Below are 16,826 nucleotides of genomic sequence, written 5' to 3' on the forward strand. Positions count from 1 at the left end.
ATCTGGGAAACCTCTGAGAGCCTGTCCTGAATGTGAGGAAAGAACTCACCAGGGACCCTGAGCCTCCTCAGGACCGGACTATGGAGACCAGGCAGAGTCACCTCAGCCCTTAAGAGTGAGCCCTGTGCTTGACTCCTGTGGTCAGGAGTGCAGTGTTTCCATGAGGAGGGAAGCAGAGCACTGTGTGTTCAGTGACAGCCCAGGTGAGTGGAGACACAGATGTGGAGGGTCCTGGGAAGCTGGGGAGATGTGGAGGAGCCAGGCACCAGGAGACATCTCCTCCTCACCCCTGCAGCTGATCAGGGCTCAGCGCCCCCTGCTGGCCCTGAGCCCTGCTTAGAAGTTTGTGTCTGGGCTGCCACTCAGCTCCTGTCACTGTGTCTCTTGCACAGTAATACAGGGCGGAGTCCTCTGTTCTCAGGCTGTTCATTTGCAGATGCAGTGTGTTTTTATTGTTGTCTCTGGAGATGGTGAAGCGGCCCCTCACAGAGGCGACATAGTTGGTGCTACCACCATTTCCATTGATATTTGCAACCCATTCAAGGCCTTTCTCTGGAGACTGGCGGACCCAGTGCATCCAGTAATCACTGAAGGTGAATCCGGAGGCTGCACAGGAGAGTCTCAGGGATCCCCCAGGCTGCACCAAGCCTCCCCCAGACTCCACCAGCTGCACATCACACTGGACACCTGCAAACACAGACAATCCTGGTCAGGCATGCTCACACTCACCACTCTTCCTCCACCAGCTCCACTCACACACTCAGGGTCTCTGCTTCCCCATCAGTCACCTTTGAACATAGCCACCAGGAAAACCCAGCGCAGGCCCAGCTCCATGGTGAGTGGTGTGTGTCAGTCACTGGATGGACTCCAGCTCACAGAGCTTCAGGGCAGGGCTGGCTGGTTTTCATGAGCAGAGGGACGTCCCATTTGCATGGCCTCTGCTATAAAGCCAGCTGTGGGGCAGGAGTCTCACAGATGGAGCTCCAGAGCAGAGGTGACTGTGCTGGGGGAGTTTGGTGACAATGGTCCCCTTCAGTCAATCATGACACCTTGACCTGGTGCTGTGGTTCTCACTGTAGCTGCATCTCCATGGGAGCCTGAGGCCGGAGTGGAGAACTTTGAGACTTGTGTGGGTGCAGAGGGGATGAACATGTCCTCTCAATCTGCCATTGTGCCTGGTGACCATTCTGCTTAACATTTATGAACTGAAAACAAAAAAATGTCAGACAAGATGAATGGTATCTCCTTGTAAATGAGCAAAATGTAATACCATTATGAAAGCTTCTCCACATCCTCTGGATTATACATACTGCTCAATTCTCCCCTAATCCTGGTCCTGCACACATCAAGTCGAGGTCATCAGGTCCTGGTGTGGTTCCAGGAGAATGGTGGTCATCTGGAGAGGATGCAGAGCCTCCTTCCTGTGCTGAGACCATGTGAGGCTCTGCTGTACTTGACTTCATTCTCATATGACACCAAGAGAGTCAGGGTTCACACAGTTGATTTATGGTGGATCGCATCATTCATCACAGTATAGATGTCTTTCTAGATTTTCTCATTAATGGGTATTTATTATTTGTACTAAAGTCATATGTATTGTGCATTTGGAATAACTTCTCTAAATGCAATATGTACAATGAAGTCTTCCTCGGTAGAAAGTGATTTGGTAAATATGGAGCATTAGGAAGCTCCCCTCCCCCAGCAGAGCCAAGCAGTGAACACATTTCTTCCTGACCTGTTTCCTGTCACACTCTGTAACCCTTCCTCTGTTTTTTCTTCTTCCTGTCCTTCCTCCACAGAGACTATGACCTTCAGTTAGCAGATGACTGGAAAATAAGTCAACTGGTGAAATTTATGGGCACAGAAGGACAAGATCATGTGTGTGTGTATTCCTATTTAAAATCACTTAGTGTGTCTGATTTTATTTGATAAACACTATTTTATATGATAGAGCACATGCTCCTTGTGACTTTGGGTTCCTTTCCTGAGAATTCCTCCTTTGGTCTCACTGTGTGTGAACACACTGCTGGCAGATCATGTCATCCATGGCTACAGAACACATCATCTCCTCAGCACAGGGCCCGTACTCCGTGACTGATCCTAGAGCAGCCTCAAGTCTCAGACATTCAGAAGACAGAATCCATGTCACTTCTTCCACAGCATGGCGCTGTCCCATTGAAGCACTATTTACCACAGCAAATATATGGAACCAACTCAAATGCCCCTCAGTTGATAAGTGGATCAGTAAGATGTGGTATTTATACACAATGGAATTCTATGCTGCTATCTGAAAATATGACATCATACAATTTGTAAGGAAATGGAAAGACTTAGAAAATATCATATTAAGTGAAGTAAGCCAGATTCAAAGGAACATAGTCTCAATGGTTTCCCTCATGTGTAATAACCAGTAGAAAGCTTTGGTTCTCATAGCAGAGATTTGCAATAGAACAAAACCTAAATATATAAGGACATATAGTATGATGCGGAATGTAAGGACCTCCAGTATATAGAAACAAAAGCCATATAATGAGTGATTGTTGTCTTTAATGCACTATGATACCGCTCATTTCTTTTGCTGTTCCTTGGTTATCTCATATTGTTACAGTATTTAACCTAGTTATCAGATATATTGTATATATATTTATTTGGTAATTTGAAATAAAATGGGGAGGGAGGAAACAAGATGAGGGTTCTGGGTGGGGGCGGGAAATTAGGACCAAGATATGAGAAAGGGTATCTACGTTAGAGAAGTAATGCACCTTCTATGTGATGAATATAATGTAACCCTTCCATTAATTACTACAAAATGTATGAAAAAAAGAAATACTTTAGTAGTGTCAATGATAATAAGGATGAGATCCTTAGCTGGATGCCTGAGGCTCCTGCCTGAAAGCTTTGTGCATCAGGGCGCTGAGATCTGAGGAGTGAGGTGAAATCTATCTGGAGTAGGAAATTCCATGGTCTCTCATCCAAAGTGAACCAGTAGAAAGTCTCCAATGGAGCTGTAGATCCAGTGGTAGAGTGTCAGGAGAAACTGCAGGGACAGGACTCAGGCCTGAGTTCAAGTGCAGACACAGGCACTCACCTCCCCACACACATGCACACACTTCCCCACACTCAGAACCCACTGCATGTCCAAGTACACATGGTAAGCACCTGGGAAGTTTCCTGTAGGATCTGGAGTGGGCCATGGTCTCCTCTCCTTTGAGTCCAGCACTCGTCTAATGTTGGGAATGAGCTGTGTGGATGGTATTAAATTCCTCACCAATTCCCCTGTGAAAACCTGGATGAGGTGGAGTCAGAACAGCATAGACTCCATGGCTTCCATGGCAGAGGCTGCGTCTGCTCCAGGCCCAGCTGGGACTCTAGAGCTCTTTCCCATGGCCAGTCCTGGAGCAGGCAGCCCGCCTGTGCCTTCTCCAGAGCTCAGCGAGGCCCGGGGTGTGGTGTCCTGAGCTGTTCCTAAGTCAGCAGTGGACGCGTTCCTGACAACCAGGGCCATGCAGGGAGATCCATGTGATGACAGTTTGTATCCACATCCACGGTCCCCTTAGCTACAGAAAACCCCTGAGGATCCGGAGGGCTACAGAGAGGACACTGAGAAGGTCACAGAGTGGAGACTGGGGCAGGCCAGTCAGTTCCTCCTAGGGCATGCAGGAACCATGACCACTGCCACACTGACCTCCAGACCAGTCCAGGGCCTCAGGTTTACAGACTGAATACAGACCACAGCTGCATGTGGATTGAGTGCAACAGAGAGGTGTGGGCAGCACAGAGACAACTGAGGAAATGTCAGCAGTGCTAGAATCAAGAGAATCCACTGTAGAGCTGTTGATGTGATTCCAAACCATACTCCCCGTCATATACAGTCTTTGTAGAAGGGAAGAAAGAGAGAGAGAGAGAGAGAGAGAGAGAGAGAGAGAGAGAGAGAGAGAGAGAGAGAGAGAGAGAGAGACCATGTTCCTGGGTGAGCTGGTCCTGAGCCTCTGCAGGTGACCACACTGAGCTTTGGCATGACTGGGCGTCTCAGTGGGTCACAGTGCAGGCTCCCAGTCCTGATCATTGGCCTCCCGCATGTGTCATCAACAAGGAAAAGGAGACCATGGGATCAAAGCCAGGCTGGACTCCTGTGCTGTGTGTGAGGAATGGTGGGATTTGAATTCCCCAGTGGCATGGAGTCCTTGGCTTTGGCAAACATCCCTGCTGTCTTCAGCCCGAGTTTCTATGACTCATCTATCCACGGTGTCCACTGTCTCCTCAGGCGTCTGAGAGGAAATGACTGAGAAGGTCCTTAACCTCCTCAGAGTTGACCTTAGTGACCTCAACAACTTGACACCTGCCCAGCTGTGGTGCTGTGCCATGTCCATTCAAGAATTCATCCTAAACTAAAACTAATACATAGAAATGAAAGACCTGGAAATCTACATTTGCAGAGAGGGACAAATAGCAAGGGTCACAAGCTAGAGAGCCGTCTGGGAAGACTTCAAGTCATGTGGGGAGGCAGAGCTGGCAGTGGGGTCAGCCCTGAATGTTCTGCTCTGCTCCCAGTCTGACCAAGAATTCAGTGTATGCAGAGCGCCCCCTGCTGGTCCCAAGCGCCCCTGCAGGGAGGTTTGTGTCTGGGCCTGCACTGCACTTCCTGCACTGTGTGTCTAGCACAGTAATAGATGGCTGTGTCCTCCACTCTCAGGCTGCTCATCTGCAGGTAAACTGTGTTCTTGCCGTTGTCCGTGGAGGTGGTGAAGCGGCCCTTCACGGAGTCTGCGTAGTATATGTTACTACTCCAGATGGATGAAATCCATTCCAGCCCCTTCCCTGGAGCCTGGCGGACCCAGCTCATGTAGTAACTTCCAATATTGAATCCAGAGGCTACACAGGAGAGTCTCAGGGAACCCCCAGGCTGCACCAAGCCTCCCCCAGACTCCACCAGCTGCACATCACACTGGACACCTGCAAACACAGACAATCCTGGTCAGGCATGCTCACACTCACCAGTGTTCCTCCACCAGCTCCACTCACACACTCAGGGTCTCTGCTTCCCCATCAATCACCTTTGAACATAGCCACCAGGAAAACCCAGCGCAGGCCCAGCTCCATGGTGAGTGGTGTGTGTCAGTCACTGGATGGACTCCAGCTCACTGAGCTTCAGGGCAGGGCTGGCTGGTTTTCATGAGCAGAGGGACGTCCCATTTGCATGGCCTCTGCTATAAAGCCAGCTGTGGGGCAGGAGTCTCAGAGATGGAGCTCCAGAGCAGAGGTGACTGTGCTGGGGGAGTTTGGTGACCATGGTCACCTTCAGTCAATCATGACACCTTGACCTTGTGCTGTGGTTCTCACTGTAGCTGCATCTCCATGGGAGCCTGAGGCAGGAGTGGAGAACTTTGAGACTTGTGTGGGCGCAGAGGGGATAAACATGTCCTCTCACTGTGCCATTGTGCCTGGTGAGCATTCTGCTTTACATTTATGAATTGAAAAAACACACAGAGGAGAAGATGAATGGTTTCTGCTAGTAAATGAGCAAAATGTGTAACTGTTATGAAAGCTTCTGGACATCTGCTGGATTTTCTAGGCTGTTAAATTCTCCCCTGATCCCTTTTCCTGCACACCCCACGTCGAGGTCCATCAGGTCCTGGTGTGGTTCCAGGAGAATGGTGGTCATCTGGAGAGGTTGCAGAGCCTCCTTCCTGTGCTGAGAACATGAGTCAAGCAGGTGATGTATGGTAGATGACATCATTCATCAAGCCATAGGTGTCTTGCTTGTTTTTTCTCTTTTATTTTTAATATCTCTAACAATAGCACCTGTATGGTGTATTCATAATCAGTTCTCTGAGTGACAACATGTAAATAAAGTCTTCATAGTTAGGTGTTGACTTGGTAAGTATGGACACATGGCAATGCTTCCCCTCCCCCAGCACAGCCAAGCAGTGAACTGATTTCGTCCTGACCTGTTTCCTGTTGGGCTCTGTAATCCTTCCTCTGTACCCCAGGACAGACGGAGCATAGCAAGGCTAGTTCCACAAGCACATGGTAGGTTGTCAGGCCAGTCCTGACCCACATTTCTCGTTTCCACTTCAATTTCCCCATGGATGACAGCAAGAAGTCCTGGTCAGTGGGGACTGAGCGGCCCCACCAACTTTTCCCACGTTTCTGTAGGTTGAGATCTAGGTGAATGGCTGACCCTCTTTTGTTATAGATTTGGGATCCCAAATTATAGTTGGTTGTTGCAAAAAGAGAGAAAGAGGATGTAATAACAAGAATCACTAGGTAAGAGAATGAATTGCTGGGAATAATTCTGTTAGGTCAAGCAAAGATCACGATGCAGTGTTCTACAGGCCATGGGTAGAGGTGTTAGGTATTTTTCTAGAAGTGTCTTGTCATTTTCCCTGGACAGGTTCCACACACTGATTGCACACTTGTCTCCTACAGAGCTGGAGTCTCAGGGAATGGTCACCACGTCCACAGTATTGACTGAGCTGGGGATCTCATTAAGGTTTTGTCCAGTCAGGTCTCCAGAGTTAGCTAGGGTTCCAGACTCGAGTCACCAGGCCAGGACTTCTCCCTCCTGATTAGAGAATGAATCCAGCTCTGTGGATCCTGGAATCTTTGCCCTGAGTCTCATGGAACCACCAGGTCCCCTGATGTCTTCAGGATCCAACACTGGTCATCACTGCAGAGACATGTTTGCTTCCAAAGTGATACTTTGTGTCATTTTAATGATCATAGGTCAAGATGACAGCCATCACAGGTGAGGGCAGGGGATAAATGGTGAAGAGCTACCCAGGCAGGAAAGTCCTTGAGACTATTACCTCCAGTTAACTGCTTGGATCTTGAATTCATGATGAGAAATCCAAGACTGAGAAATTGAAAAAAAAAGGGGGGTGGGGAGGGAAATGGGACAAAACCATGAGAAGGGGTATAAATGTTTGTGAAGTAATGCACCTTCTATCTGGCAAATATAACTGTAACCCTTCTATTAATTAAGTAAAAAAGGGCCTTTCAGGTTTTCATTCATTTCCTTATGAGGATGCAATTTTGGGGAGCAAACCAGGGTGTGTCCTGAGATTAGTGTGACATACAAACTTCAGAATTTGAACAGCCTCCCCTTCATCGCATTGAGTTAGAACCCTGTGCCATTACCATGATGATAACTCGACACTGTACTCACACATCCTGAGTATGTCTGTCAGTGCAGTAAATGAGAAGATTCAGTGTGCGTGTGTGTAAGAAAGATGTCTGAGCGATGACCTACCCACCATCTCATAATGCATATTTTATTGGATGAGAGAATTAAATACCATGCTGTGTAATATTGACATGGTGACACATTGTTCTTAATTACAGCTCTCCTGTACAGTGGAACCCAGGAACTGATTCCTTTTCTGCTCACAATTTTGTGCCCAACTTCTGTTCTGTCTCTCTCTGTTCTGTCTCCTTCCATCCTTCCTCGTTCTCTAGAAACTCCTGCTTCGTTTTCTCTTCTCTGCAGTCGAGCTCCTCGACCAGCGAGGAAGAACGACCACCACTCGAGGATTCTTCTCAAATCATACTTTATCGGAGAGCCTTTTGATTGAAGGGGGAGCAGGAAGCGAAAAGGGCCTGGGCAGGGAAATGCAGCTGCTTACATACAATCAAGGAACCCGGGGTTTTTTGCCATTGGTCGCTCCGTTGCCAGGGCCGTTTTAAAACTCGGGATTGGTCAGGCCTCTGACGTCATACGCGCAGACTCAGAGGAAAGAGCAAACGCTCTGCATTCACATACCAGATAAGGAGGACTAAGAGGTTGTTTAGTGGCGGCCGCTCCGGCTCCCCACAGAGTAATGTGATGTTGTCTTTCTGTTATCATTTCCTGTATCCTAACTTCCTGCAGGTCTATCACAAATGGCAGTCTTTCTTCCTTTCTGGGTGTGGATACAATTTCATTGTCCACACCTATCACTCTTTCTTCATTTATAATTCTCTTATTTAACCTTTACCATAATTCCAGTCCCTTCCCAATGAGAATAATGCTACAGAAAATGCCCGAAAAGCAGCTCAAGTCTTCAGGGTGTGTGTTGTCTCCAAGAGAAGCCGCGCCCACTGCACATGGCCCCAGCATTCGAGTTCTTCAGGGTTTTGGAGGTCAGTCACCCCAGCTTAGATGAGCTGGTGTTTCATTGTGGTTGGATTTGAGTGATACGGAACATCTTCTCAGGACCTGCCAATACGGGTAGGCCTTTTGACCATTATTTGATTGGGCTCTAGGTTTGTCTTTGGTTGTGTTTCCTATGAGACACTTGTTTCCACTCTAATGGAGTGGGGGTGGGGTCTGGCTGGCTCCATCTTGGGTCTGGCACCTTGTCCCCATGACAGGGTGATGGCAAGTCCCTGCCTCCCAGCTGCCACACTTGTCAGAAGCCCTGGGGTGTCAGCTTGGGAAACAAGTTACCAAATCTACTGGTCCTGTGACCCTGGCCCCTGACTTGACCCTATTTAGGTCCGGACCAGCTCACGCACCATACCCGCTTGCCATGTTCCTGCCCTGCCTCCTGTCTCCCGGCTCCTCCACTTCAGTTCTCTGTTGTAGCTCAATTGTATTGTTTTTGTTCTTGCAAGAATGGAAACTACACAATGTTCCTCTTCTCTTCATGTTCCTGCATGAGGTCATCACACACAACACTCACCCGGAACTTTGGTCACGACTCTGCCTTTGCCTGCACCATATTGATTGTGGCAGGAATGTTGCCTCCACGGGAATCTGTCTTCTGCTCCCACAGACACAACGGTGGTGGGGACGACAGCCGGTCCCTGTTCTCTTCATGAGTGTGCGTGTGAAGGCACACACACCATTGACACAGCATCCATATCCAGTACTGGTCACGGCTCTGCCTTTGCATGGCATTCACGACAATTTGTACTCTGGGCGTGGCTCTGTGACTATGGTTCCAGGGAACTCTGTCCTCAGATCGGTTGCTGAGGTCTTGGCCTGTGGTACTGAGCTCCCTCCATGCGTAAGCGCTGCGGGGCTGGTGCTTTGCCAGGTCTGGTGCAGTGTTGGATGGCTGACTGGAGACGGCATTCTTCACAGCTTTAGAGGACAGATTTCACACTTTCAATATATGTAAATTTATATATTGGGAAATATACATTATATGCTTAGTTATATGCTGCATGTACAATCATTTTGTCTCAGTAAATCACTGAAACAATTATTCTGGATTTTGTAGAAATATTGAATAGTGTCTGCAAATGTCAGCGTAAGGATGTGCAGTGCCAACCACACGCACCTGCATCACCCCGTTACCCCCACAACTCTCGGTGGGTGGGGCTCCACCACCTGCCCAAGTGATCACAGCCCACCCAACGCTAGGCGTCCTGGGAGTCACAGGCGTCAGCAGCGGCTCCATGATAGCAGGTGTGGAGGGGCTGGGTTCTATCTCTGCACTCCAGGTCACAGGGTCTGTCTTACCCTAGCTCCTGCGGCCAGCTGCCCTTCTCTGCAGTTCCACAGACAGCAGAAGATTCTGAGATACAGACACTAAGAATTCCCTCCAGTCTGTGGGGGAACCCTGCTCTTTGCCATCTGCCCTTAATCATGTACATACTCAGTGTGTGTACGTGGCTGCAAGCAGTCAGGAGGCAGAGAGCACCCGGCCCCCCCACCTGGCCACCTCTGCGATAGGCCCCAAACCCTTCCACTGTCTTGGACAGCACATGATTCCCCTTCTTTGCATAACTGCTAACTCTCAAGTTTCAGGAGTAGGCAATCTACAAGTGCCTGCCACCATGAAATGGCCTCTCAGCAACACCACCGCCAGCCGCAGCCAGCTGACCTGAATCTTGCCTCCACATTCCTGACCTCACCTATACAGCCCAGGACACCGACCTATCCAGAAAAAAATGCCCTGGATGACTACTCTGCTACATGAACAATTATCTTCCCTCCAAGCATGCTGGGGAGGATATGGGGGCTGTGATTCCCGTTTACTCCAATCCCATCTGGAACCCACCTAGCCCTAGTCCTCTTTGGCCCACCAAGCTCATTTCCACAGCAGCAGGACCCATGTTTTCCTTAGCTAAGTTGGTTGAGTCTAGCTGATGTCTTTGCCCACCATTTAGGGCCCATCCTACATTCCATTATGAGTGTCCATAAATAAAGAAAAAGGGGGAACTGTGGGGTAGCTACAGGAACCCTGCTGCTTGCCACCTGTGCTTCAGCTTGTACAGACTCAGTGATGCAAGCAGTCTAGAGCCAGAGGGCGCCTGGACCCTCCTGGTTGGTGCAAGTGGGGTGTGTCACAGGGCACCATTGGCTGAAGGTCACATTCAGGGATGTCCCTATTTGGTGACGTGGCAGCCACCGCTCAATCTGTATTTAGTGAGCACGTTTTGTAAAATAAGGTTAGACCTGAACCGAGAGTCTGGTCTCTGGAGTCTGTGTCCCCAGGATTATACGTGGACTCTGTCGCCATCTTATCCCCTGCCTAGACATCTGAGAAGTACCCCAACATTGAACCATATATTTCTTCATCTGTTTCGCTCTGAGCCTAGGTTGGTATTTAAATTCATACACAGCTGTGCAGTCATCACCATAAAATAGCAAGCAAGCAGTGACCTCACTGCTCCTGAGAACCAGGTCCTCTCAAGATCATAGAATGTGATGGTGGACAGGGAAAGTCTTCTAACTGTGACACAGCTATACACAGAGTTATTAATCCTTTATTTACTCTTTATAACAGACCTGATGTTATGCAGCAGACTCATAGTTCACAATGGTTTGGAGGCAAGGACATCATTCCAGAGATCCGGATTGCCCTTTATGATTTGTACATTTATGCCGGGGCCTACCGGCAGCATATTGGGGTTCCTGAAATAGGGTGCAGGGACTGGAAAAAATAAAAGAGAGACAAACACATGGGGTCCGGGAGGTCTGCAGCCCAGGTAAAGACTGTAGCAGCGTTTATTTTCAACTCAAGGCTTATATCCCTTCTTGAAACCAGGGAACTTCCAGGTGTTACATTCATATGGTAAATCTCAGGTCAGAAAACAATAAGACAATAAAGCAATTGTCTGATGCAAATCAAGGTACAGTTTGATGCCACTCTGGCTCCCAACACATTTATGATACAAATTGTCCTTTATGATACGTATCCACATGGACACAGGAACAGTTATCTCCTGATGAGTGAATGATTTGTGCCATTACCCAGAAAACTTGTCCATAGGAAACTCCTTACAGTCTGGAAGTCACCTTCCTGAAGTCTGTACAGTTCACACACAAGTTCTTGTTCAGGATATGAAACGAGGTCTTTTCTGATCCGAATTTCATGGAGAAATGAACAGGATTGTTTGGTATCATGGGAGGGGTATGGACCTAGGAGGACAGCTGGATGGCTTGAGGGTCCCCTGGGATAGCCCGTCCTGACCCTTGATTCCCTTGCACAGTGACAGTGTCCATGAATGAGCACAGGGACCTGGTCACCATGCCCAGAGGCTCCGTCCACAGGATTCCCACATCTGTCAGTGGTGGAGGAAACTTCTGGATAGACGAGCACAGCAAGGCCAGGTCTATATACACTCCATGTGGCCTAGACACGACATCTCACAGGACGCAGTAGGCTGAGCTCTAAGTCTATGGCTGAGCCCTGGGTTTCATAACTTGAGAATCCCAACTTACATTTGGTTCATAGGCAAAGTAAAATCAGGTTGTGTTAATAAGAGTCATTAAGTAAGAGAAATCCCGTTAGGTAAATTCTAAATCTCTGTGCTCAGAGCTACAGCACATGGAAGAGCCAACATGAAGGTGAGTGATCTGCACTCTCTCTCCTCTCTCATCTCTCCTCTCCTCTCCTCTCCTGTCCTCTCCTCTCCTGTCCTCTCCTCTCCTCTCCTCTCCTCTCCTCTCTCTCTCTCTCTGTACTTTTTCATCCTCAGGATCCAATTTGTTAGACCCACACCTGCCACTGGAGCCTTTCTGTCACTGTTTCTGATTTCACTTACTTTTCCAGAAGTATGTTGTGTTTTTGCCCAGGACAGGATCCATAGAGTGATTTTTACACTTGCTACCTATTCACCAGTTTTCACAAAAAAATGGTCACCACATCCAGATTGTTGACTGAGATGGGGCTCTCATTAAGATTGTGCCTCCACAGGTATCTTGATCACAGGCTTGAGTCACCAGGCCAGGACTTTTCCCTGTTGTTCATAGAATGAACTCCAACTCTGTGAATCTTGGAATCTTTGCCTTGAGTCTCATGGAATCAACAGGTCCCCTGATTTCTTCAAGATTCAACACTGGTGACCACTGCAGAGACATGTTGCTTCTAAAGTGATACTCTCTGCCATTTTTTTTTTTTGCCAGTCGGGGCTTAAGCTCAGGGCTTGAGCACTGTCCTTGGACTTTCTCAAGGTTAGATCTCTAACACTTGAGCCTGAGCACCACTTCTGGTTTTTGCTATGTATGTGGTACCAAGGAATCGAACCCAGGTCTTACTGCATGCTAGGCAAGCACTCTACCACTAGGCCAAACTCATGGCCCCTCTCTGTCATTTTTAATAGTCATAATTAAAGATGAGAGCCATCACAGGAGAGTGCAGGTGATAAATGAAGGAGGAATCCTGAGACCACTGCTGGGCCCAGAGGCAGCACAGACACCAGGAGCCCAGGCCTGGCTCAGCTCTGCTCTGCTGCCAGGCTGACCTGGCTACAAGCTGTGCCGAGCGCCCCCTGTTAGTTCCAAGTGCTCCTGCAGGGAGGTTTGTGTCTGGGCCTGCACTGCACTTCCTGCACTGTGTCTCTAGCACAGAAATAGATGGCTGTGTCCTCCACTCTCAGGCTGCTCATCTGCAGGTAAAGTGTGTTCTTGCTGTCGTCTCTAGAGATGGTGAAGCGGCCCTTCACGGAGGCAGCATATTCTGCTGTGTTACCATTAGCTTTGTTCCTAATGACTCCCACCCACTCCAGGCCTTTCTCTGGAGCCTGGCGGATCCAGCTCATGTAGTAATCACTGAAAGTGAATCCAGAGGCTGCACAGGAGATTCTCAGGGACCCTCCAGGCTGCACCAAGCCTCCCCCAGACTCCAACAGCTGCACCTCACACTGGACACCTGCAAACACAGACAATCCTGGTCAGTCATGCTCACACTCACCACTCTTCCTCCACCAGCTCCACTCACACACTCAGGGTCTCTGCTTCCCCATCAATCACCTTTGAACACAGCCACCAGGAAAACCCAGCGCAGGCCCAGCTCCATGGTGAGTGGTGTGTGTCAGTCACTGGATGGACTCCAGCTCACAGAGCTTCAGGGCAGGGCTGGCTGGTTTTCATGAGCAGAGGGACGTCCCATTTGCATGGCCTCTGCTATAAAGCCAGCTGTGGGGCAGGAGTCTCAGAGATGGAGCTCCAGAGCAGAGGTGACTGTGCTGGGGGAGTTTGGTGACCATGGTCACCTTCAGTCAATCATGACACCTTGACCTTGTGCTGTGGTTCTCCCTGTAGCTGCCTCTCCATGGGAGCCTGAGGCAGGAGTGGAGAACTTTGAGACTTGTGTGGGTGCAGAGGGGATAAACATGTCCTCTGCCTGTGCCATTGTGCCTGGTGAGCATTCTGCTCAGCATTTATGAATAGAAAAATAAACATGAAGTACAAGATGAATGGTTTCTACTTGTAAATGAGCAAAATGCAATACAATTATGAAAGCTTCTCCACACTTGCTGGATTTCCCATGGTGTTAAATTCTCCCCAGATCCTGGTCCTGCACACATCAAGTAGAGGTCATCAGATCCTGTTGTGGATCCAGGAGAATGGTGGTCATCTGCAAAGATTGCAGAGCCTCCTTCCTGTGCTGAGACCATGTGAGGCTCTGCTGCACTTGACTTCATTCTGACAAAACAACAAGAGAACCAGACGTCCTCATAACCATACATGTCTAAAACAAAATATTCATAATTGCTCTGGTCTGTTCTTTTGACTTCACTCAACATTTAACCTTGTTCCAGTGTGAGGTGTAAATACACAGAATCCAAGAAACAAGAAGTGTGAAGTATTTAGTTGGTTTTGCCCTCCTGTGTGAACACAGTCCTTTCTCCATGCTTCTCCTTGTGTCAAGCTCTGTGTTCCCCATGCATCCAGTTGTGGATTTGCTTCCTCAGGGATGATTCCTGGCAGGAGCTCAGTTTGAACTCTGTTACCTCTTCAAAACTAATTTTAATTTTTTTGTATGCCACAGCTTGAGCTCCCTACCTGGGCATTGTCCCTGACCTCTTCAGCTCAAGGCTACCACCTACCCCTTGATACACAGCCCCTCTTCAGGTTTTTAGAGATTAATTGGCGATGAGACTCATGGACTTTCGTGCCTGGGCTGGCTTTGAACCTTGATCTTCAGTCTCAGCCTCCTGAGTAGCTAGGATTACAGTCGTGAGACATTGTATCTGGCCTAATTTTAATTTTTAATAAACTTGATACAGGGTGTCACAGTTATGTGCTAGTAAGATTGATTTCCTTCCTTCCTTCCTTCTTTCCTTCCTTCCTCTTTCCTTCCTTCCTTTATTCCTTCTTTCCTACCTTGCTTCTTTTTCCATCCCTCCCTCCATTCCTTCCTTCCCTCCCTGCTTCCCATCTCTCCTGTGAATTTCTTTCTTCCTCAGTCTTCTCTTTCCTTCCTTCCTTCAATCTTTCGTTCCTTTCTCCTTTTTTTTGTTTTTCTTTTCCTTTTTTTTCTTCTTTGTTGGTTATCAGGCTTGAACTCTGGGCCTGGGCATTCTCTGCCCCTGAGTTCTTTAGCTCAAGACTACTGCCGAACCAGTCAAGCCACAGGCCCACTTACGGGTTTCTGGGGTTAATTGGAAATAAGCGTCACACATATTTCAGTGCCCTGAGTTGGCTTTGAACCATGATCCATTGATCCTAGCCCCATGAGTCACTAGGATTATAGTCATGATCCACCTGTCCCTGGACTTCTTTCTTTGATACCTTTTCTCTGTCTTTCTGTTTTTCTATCTGCCTTCCTACTTTCTTTCTGCCACTTTCTGCCCTCCCTTCCTTCCTTCCTCTCTCTCTCTCTCTCTCTCTCTCTCTCTCTCTCTCTCTCTCTCTCTCTCTCTCTCTCTCTCCCTCTTCATTCTTTCTTTCTCTCTTCCTTTCTTTCATGCCTTCTCTCTTTCTCTCATTCTCATTCTCTTTCCCTTCCTTTCTTCTTTCCTTCCTTATTCTGTTTCTTCTCTTCTTATTGTCTATCTTTCTTTCCTATCTTTCTTATGTATTTTCTGCCCTTCCCTCTGTCTTTCTTTCACTCATTATTTTTATGATTTTTGGTAGTTCATGGAATGTGAAATCTGGGATTGGCCTCTGCCCCTTAGTTCTTCAGCTCAAGGCTACCAACCTCTTCAGCCACAGCACCACTTCCATGATTCTAGAGGTTAACAGGAGATAAGAGTCTCACGAACTTTAGTGCCCTCCCCTCTCTTTTTCTCTCTCTCTCTCTCTTTCTCTTTCACTCTCTCTTCCCACCCTCAAGCTAAAAATAGTCAGAATTGACAAAGAAGGTCATTTCATATCAATAAAAGACATTTGTATCAAGAAAATCTAACCTATCTGAAGATTTATACATCAAGATATCCAACGATGTCAAGTAAGTACTACTGGATACACAGACCTGAACACAGTAGGAGGAGTCTTCAATACTCACCATGACATAGATCTTTCTGGAAGAAAAGCAACAAAGAATCCTCAGATTTAAATGATAATACATGCAAAGCTACCTTAAAGACATTTATGGACTATTTTATCTAACAAACATGTAGTATGCATCTTCTCAGAAAACCGTGGAACTTTCTTCCAAACAGACCATATTCTAGTATGACATAACATAATTGTTGGTGGGTTGGGGCACCAACAATTGTTATCAGACTCAGGCAGACAGCATTCTTTGGATTGGGGAGCATATAGCGTGACCTCCCGGTTCTGCACCCAAGAAAGCCCTCACAACTGGGAATCATGCTTAACAGTCCCTGAGGTGGGCAGAAAGAATAGTTCCACATCACTGTACCAATCCTGACCCAGCGTGCAGCATGGCTAACTCAATTGCATACCAATTCTACTTGTAATCTCCATTCTTAAGATATGCTCATACCATCTACTACATACAGGAATTCTAGTATTTGTCATTCTCCCTTAAATAATTGTAGAACAATTATTTAAGACAATTCTTTCCAGATCCTTTCTTATCCATAAGAAACCATTATTTTCTTTTCTCAACTGCTCTCCCAGAATTTTTACTAACCTTTCTATTTTTCATTGACTATAGTCCTCATTTACATTTGCACCTCTCACCTCTAGGCTGTTCAGTACTGGATGGAAAATTCCCTTCACCCATCCAGAGTCACCATAATGATTGCAAAAACCAAAGGGACTTTGAACACAGATAGGATGTCCCATAACCAAGGGTTTAGTTCCAGTCCTCTGAGGAAGCAGTTGTAGGTGGTGGTGGAATCAGTCAGGACAGGATGTGTAGCAGCAGCCTCATCCCTCAGCAGCTCCAATGGCATGTCACACCTTCAGCTGGGTCTCCTGTAAATGTCTTCACAGACTGGTTAAAGGAGCCTAACCTAAGGCCTGACTTTGGTGAATTCTTCCAATGATTCCTGGTTGCTTTACCTGAGCACACTCATTTTTGCAGGCTGGCATCCCATTGGTTTTGAGGACAGTAGAGGGTTGAGATTCCAAAATAATAACAGGGTAACAACTTTTAGTAACCAGATTTCCTTTAAACAAGGCTGGGATTCCCTAGACAGGTATAGAAGACTTGAACCTGTAGCCATTTCCCACAAGTGCAATTTCAACTCTCGCA

At 47.6% G+C, this 16,826-nt stretch overlaps 2 pseudogenes and 1 gene segment (V, D, J or C); all 3 read right to left on the reverse strand.

The window, feature by feature from the left end:
* Positions 1-283: 283 nt before the first annotated feature.
* LOC150055001 (immunoglobulin heavy variable 3-74 pseudogene) lies at positions 284-834 on the reverse strand (annotated as a pseudogene).
* A 3,730-nt stretch (positions 835-4,564) lies between these two features.
* On the reverse strand, positions 4,565-5,100 carry LOC150055002 (immunoglobulin heavy variable 3-21 pseudogene; annotated as a pseudogene).
* A 7,608-nt stretch (positions 5,101-12,708) lies between these two features.
* On the reverse strand, positions 12,709-13,232 carry LOC150055003 (immunoglobulin heavy variable 3-72-like). The segment is given in 2 exon segments: positions 12,709-13,085; positions 13,187-13,232. Coding segments are annotated over 2 exon segments (423 nt in total).
* Positions 13,233-16,826: the final 3,594 nt, after the last annotated feature.

This window comes from Megascapheus bottae, chromosome 14 (genome assembly GCF_031878675.1).
Source record: "Megascapheus bottae isolate mThoBot1 chromosome 14, mThoBot2.hap1, whole genome shotgun sequence".
Taxonomy (NCBI): Eukaryota; Metazoa; Chordata; class Mammalia; order Rodentia; family Geomyidae; genus Megascapheus; species Megascapheus bottae.